The sequence below is a fragment of the Oryza sativa genome, chromosome 9 (genome assembly GCF_034140825.1).
Source record: "Oryza sativa Japonica Group chromosome 9, ASM3414082v1".
Taxonomy (NCBI): Eukaryota; Viridiplantae; Streptophyta; class Magnoliopsida; order Poales; family Poaceae; genus Oryza; species Oryza sativa.
The window spans coordinates 25,795,920-25,800,995 of NC_089043.1; the positions used below are offsets into that span (position 1 = coordinate 25,795,920).

Here is a 5,076-nt window from a genome sequence, read left to right on the forward strand (position 1 = left end):
CTGGCTGAATGGTTGAATAGATCAACGGTTTGTGAAAAATTCGCCGACTGTGGAACAAAAGGCAACCAAGTAACCAACCCAGGCAGGCAGACAGGCACTGGACCAGCAAATCAAACTCTGATGAGAATTTGAGAAAGCTCCTGCACACGCGAGACTAGCAGTTACTAGTAGCACTGCAGCAGCATCCACACCATACAAGAGCAGGAGATCTCTTGTACGAGCTGAGCTGATAACCGAGTGATTTCATCATCAGGCTGATTAAACAACCTTATCATATTCATACACCAGCCACGTCGAGTTGGTCGCGTCGCACGGCTTGTGTACCACCAGGAAACGTAAGGTCACATGTCACATACTATGCACGGATGCTACTACCTAATCACTAATCACACACACAAAAAAAAAAGAGCCAGATTAATGCCTTGTAGATTAGCCAGCCACAGAAAATCTTGCAATCTGGGGAGGATTTGGTGACCTAATCAGAACGAACCCAGCCACACAAACTCTTTTTAGTTGTAACAGTGGGGGGAATGAGGAACAGGATCCTGAGAAGATCGTTTGATTAGGTCATTAAATTAGCAGCTTTGGGTGGCAGGCAAATTAGTGCAGGTAGGGGCTATGCATTGCACCTGATGAGGCTCTGGATTCGATTGGCCTGATGGTGATGTTCTACCAAACCAATGAGCAAGCAACATCAGTAAACATTGCATTTGTCTATTGTCTACAGGTTACTGAACACCCCAAGGTCCAAGGCAACACAGCACACGTTGCTTTATCTTCTATCCCCATCAGTCCACTAGACAGAGAGATGCTGATCCAAATTTATAAGCAGAAATGAGAGAAAAAGAGCTAGTGGTTACGCATTGGGAAACTTTCAGATACTGGAGAAATTGAAAGCCTGTACAGGAGAGATGTATTGCGAATAACGGATTGATTGTATTTTGGGAGACCGACCGTATATATGATGGATTTGTATCTTAATTAAGTAACCTGAATACACCAGACTGTAAGAAAAACCGGAGGGATCCATGTCCAGATTCACAGTAAAGTGTCACATCCCTTCAAAATCTTTTATATTATGGGACGGAGAGAGTAGATGGAAGGTAATCTTATGTCGTATAAGAACTGGATACTCTAGAGTCCCATCCATGTACTTAACAAAAATGGCTCCAAGGTAACACCGGAGAAATGTGATTCACACCATCATTACGCATGCCAGCTGCAAGAACAATGGTGAAGCACTACAGACATTGTCACTTCTGTTATTTTAGTTATCTCTGGTACTTCAAGTATTTTAGTTGGGGCTGGAGATGTGAAGTTCTACATGCCACCTCTTCTAGCGTCTGCCCTCATCACTTGGTAGAAAATGTTCCAGTATAATTAAGATCAATATTTATTGCATCAAATAGACGAACTGTTAGTATTCCCAAAATCATTATTACAAGTTTACAACACGCTTCAAATACTTACATAGAGGTGAACATCTCTAATCTATCGCCATGCTGCCCAGCGAGGGGATCCAGGATGCTGACCCATGTGCTGTAGTCAATAGGCGATCCACCACCAGGCTGAAGGAATCCGTTCACAAAGAAGAACGGTGCACCGGCTACTCCTCTCGTGCACCCATACTAGAACAGGACAAAGCCATAATTCAGAGGCATTTCCATCAATAAGAACGATAAAAAAGTCAAGAGAAACTGCTTAAGAATTCAAACAATGTACTTGATGCAATCAGTAGTAAAGCTGACCTTGAAGGAAACCCTCGCTGCTAGGTCAGTCCTTATATCGCTGAAGCCTGACTGGAACTCAGACACCGAATTACCGACAACCCGTGCTGCCAGCTTTGACATCTCGCCACTTATAACAGTGCTCGATAGTGAGGATGTTGCAGCATTGTAGAACTTACCCTGCTTGTGTTCATCCAGTATTGTAATTCAACTATATTAGAAAAACTACCATGTAAAGCACTAAGAAAAGGAGCTGCAGTGCATGAATTGTATGACAAAAAAAAAGCTATCAAATTCAAGAGTCAAATGCCATTTTGTGATTTATGAGGATACTGAAATTCTGAAAGCAAGAAAGATTTATCCTTGTACATGGCTTCCTAACTAGCATTCACAAACAATTATACAGAATAGTAAAGAAAAATGTGAAGGACCTGGCTCTTGAAGAACAGCTCCAGCAAAGGATAGGTCGATGATGAGTTCAATTTGTTAGCTATGTAAAGTGCACGGCAGGCAAGGAATGAATTGGTGTGGTACCTGCAATTTTACAGTAGAAAGTGTAAGAATAATTTGTTGCTTTTTTAGTATAACAATAGAAAAGGGCAAACTCAATAAAAACAATGACCTCAACCCAGCACATGAAGCAATACCCAACCATCTGCTGTCTAAATTGAAGACACTTAACACTTTAATATCAAGGAAATGAAGTTCTTGGATTTAATAGATAGCATCAGATTGGTCTGTATTTGATTCATTCACTTGAACGGTTGATCCTACAAAAACAAGGTTCTGCATAGCAAGTTTGATTAACAAATAAATTGTTCTGTATCACAAGCTGCCATTACAGGTCTGTTTGGATGGCAGGATCAGGATTGGAATCCTTAATATTTGAACGAAATTTAATCTACCTGATACCAAAGATTCCTCAGATAAACCAGAAACGTCAACCGCTGTCCAGGTGTTTGATCCAAAGATAACCGGTTAAAAGGAAATAACCCAGCACAACCCTTTGCTATGAACCGTGCCAAGCAATGAACAGTGTATGATCAAACACAGTACAAAGCAGGACAGAATTTCAACCAAAAACAGAAGGGCAGAAACCAACATAAAAACAACCGTTGTAATTGTACAGACCTACTACCTCCATGCACAAATGTATGACGTTGGTTAGTTCTATTTTGAGCTAACCAACGTCAAACAAAAAAATATGGAGGGAGTATATCAAAAAACTAACTATGATGAGATGGAAACTAGCTTGCTATCAGGTAATTCCCAATTTCACATCTTCTATGGACATAAAGCTGCAATGAATCTGAACATTCACAACCCTATTGGCTAATTCCACAGCAGTGACTATGCCATGAACTCGTGTTTGGCTTTCCTAGGGTTTTACATTTTAGTCGTTGTTTGGGCTCATTGCATTGTGGTGGCCTGATGGGATGGCACCACATATGTCAATGTTGCTCCGGCCATTTTCTTATCTTCTGCAGTTAACTCTATCACGGTTTCTTTTCTCATAACAAAAATGGTAGAGGATTTCTTGTTTAAACAACCTTTATCCATAACACCTACATATGAGGATTGTCAGTTAAATTAGGGCAATTTTGCTATCCAAATTAGTCAGTGCAAGCAAGACAGACTACCAGACCCGCAAAAATTACACCAGTTTATCTATCTCAGGATCAATTTGCTATCCTATCTAAAAAACTGTGAGGTCACACATACTATAATACTTCCAGTTCCCGTTTCATATAGATAGAAAAGTAAAAAAAAAGAAAAAGAAAAAAAAAGGAGAAATTTCCCCTTTGCGGCAACGAATACTGGGAATAGAGCATCACAATTCTACAAATACGGTAGAGAGAGAGCAAGGAACTCTTACGGGAGGGGGAAGGGGTGGACGATGAGGGAGACCCTGGGGGCGTAGCGGTCGACGGCGAGCCTGAGGGGCGCCCAGGCGTCGCGGCTGTCGGGGCAGAGCGGGTCGAGGAAGGCCTCGACGAGGATGGTGTCCTTCCAGGCGGCGGTGGCGGCGTCCCCGTAGGCGAACCCGTCGTAGCGCGGCGGCACGGAGGCCTGCGCGTGGAGGACGAGGAGGTAGTAGGAGCAGGAGGCCGCCACCGCGCACAGCAGCAGCATCCGCCGCAGCAGCGGCGCCCTCGGCCTCGCCATCGGGGGGCCAAATCTCCCTCTCCTCGAGCTCGAGGCTGCGCGCGGTGCAGCGTGTGCTACTCTGAACCTTCTCTTCTCTCCCGCAAGTGGGGAGACGGAGGAGGAAGACGACCTGATCCGGACGAGACGTCGTGGTCGGATGAGTTGGATCGGATCGGATCGGATCGAGTTGGAAGGCCCACTAAGGCCTGGTTTGAATGGGCCTAAATTTGGGTAAATTGAAGTAAACAATTCTGGCCCATATATGGCAGGATTTGGGCCCATCTGGAAAGTCTATTCGATGTGTCAAGCGAAATCAAGCTGAACGAAACCACGAACAATTTTGCTATATAGTTGTCGATAAATTTTCTCCTAAAAATTTGACATATGTAATTACAGTATAATCTAGTGCAATTATAATGTAAATACAGTATAACTTATATGTAACTTTCATATAATTTTGAATCGTTATATTGTTATGTAATTCAGGCCTGATTTGAATGGGCCTCAATCTGGGTAAATTGAAGAAAACAATTCTGGCCGAATATATGGCAGGATTTGGGCCCATCTGGAAATATCTATTCGGTGTGTCTCGGGAGTTGGAGAGCCCCTCGGCTTTTACTGAAGAGTTCGATACCAGCTTACAATCAATGCCAAGCTTAAATTTTTTTAGACAATGGAAATGGGTTACATCTTTGGCCTCTGCCCGTAGACACACAGCCAAAAAGTCCAGAAGTGAACAGAAAAGAACTTAAAAAAAGCGAGATGGGACAAACCCCCAACTTCTGCTGATAATATGATGTACTAAAATAATGTTTTTTAAAATCACGTAGATTCTATCACGAAATTCTGTAGGTACTACGCCATCCAAACTGGAGTAAAAGTTCCTTGGCTACCAATTCCAAGCGTGTAACACCATTGCATATAGTATCATGTTGTTCCTGTAAAAGCATCATACACCAAGAGTAGAGCCAATTGGAACGCATGAAGATAACTTACATGATGTTAGGCATTTTTTTATGGTTAAAAACTATATCATTACGGCAACGCCAAATTGACCAACATAGAGCACTAGCTCCAAATAAAATTATTTTTTATGGGTCTAGGCACTCCCCTTAGCCAGTTACCAAAAATATCTTTTGCATTGTGGGGAGGGGGGATATTGAAGGCAAAGAAGACACATCGCCAAGCAAAACGTACAACA

The 5,076-nt window shown here is 42.6% G+C and overlaps 1 protein-coding gene across 1 annotated transcript; it reads right to left on the reverse strand.

Moving 5' to 3' along the window:
* Nucleotides 1-1,377: 1,377 nt before the first annotated feature.
* Nucleotides 1,378-3,989, reverse strand: LOC4347738 (uncharacterized). Its single transcript, XM_015795729.3, has 4 exons — nucleotides 3,604-3,989; nucleotides 2,159-2,261; nucleotides 1,749-1,907; nucleotides 1,378-1,628 (listed from the first exon to the last, which is right to left on the reverse strand). The coding sequence occupies exons 1-4, from the start codon at nucleotides 3,891-3,893 to the stop codon at nucleotides 1,467-1,469; spliced, it is 714 nt and encodes a 237-aa protein (XP_015651215.1). The 5' UTR covers nucleotides 3,894-3,989; the 3' UTR covers nucleotides 1,378-1,466.
* Between the last annotated feature and the right edge of the window lie 1,087 nt (nucleotides 3,990-5,076).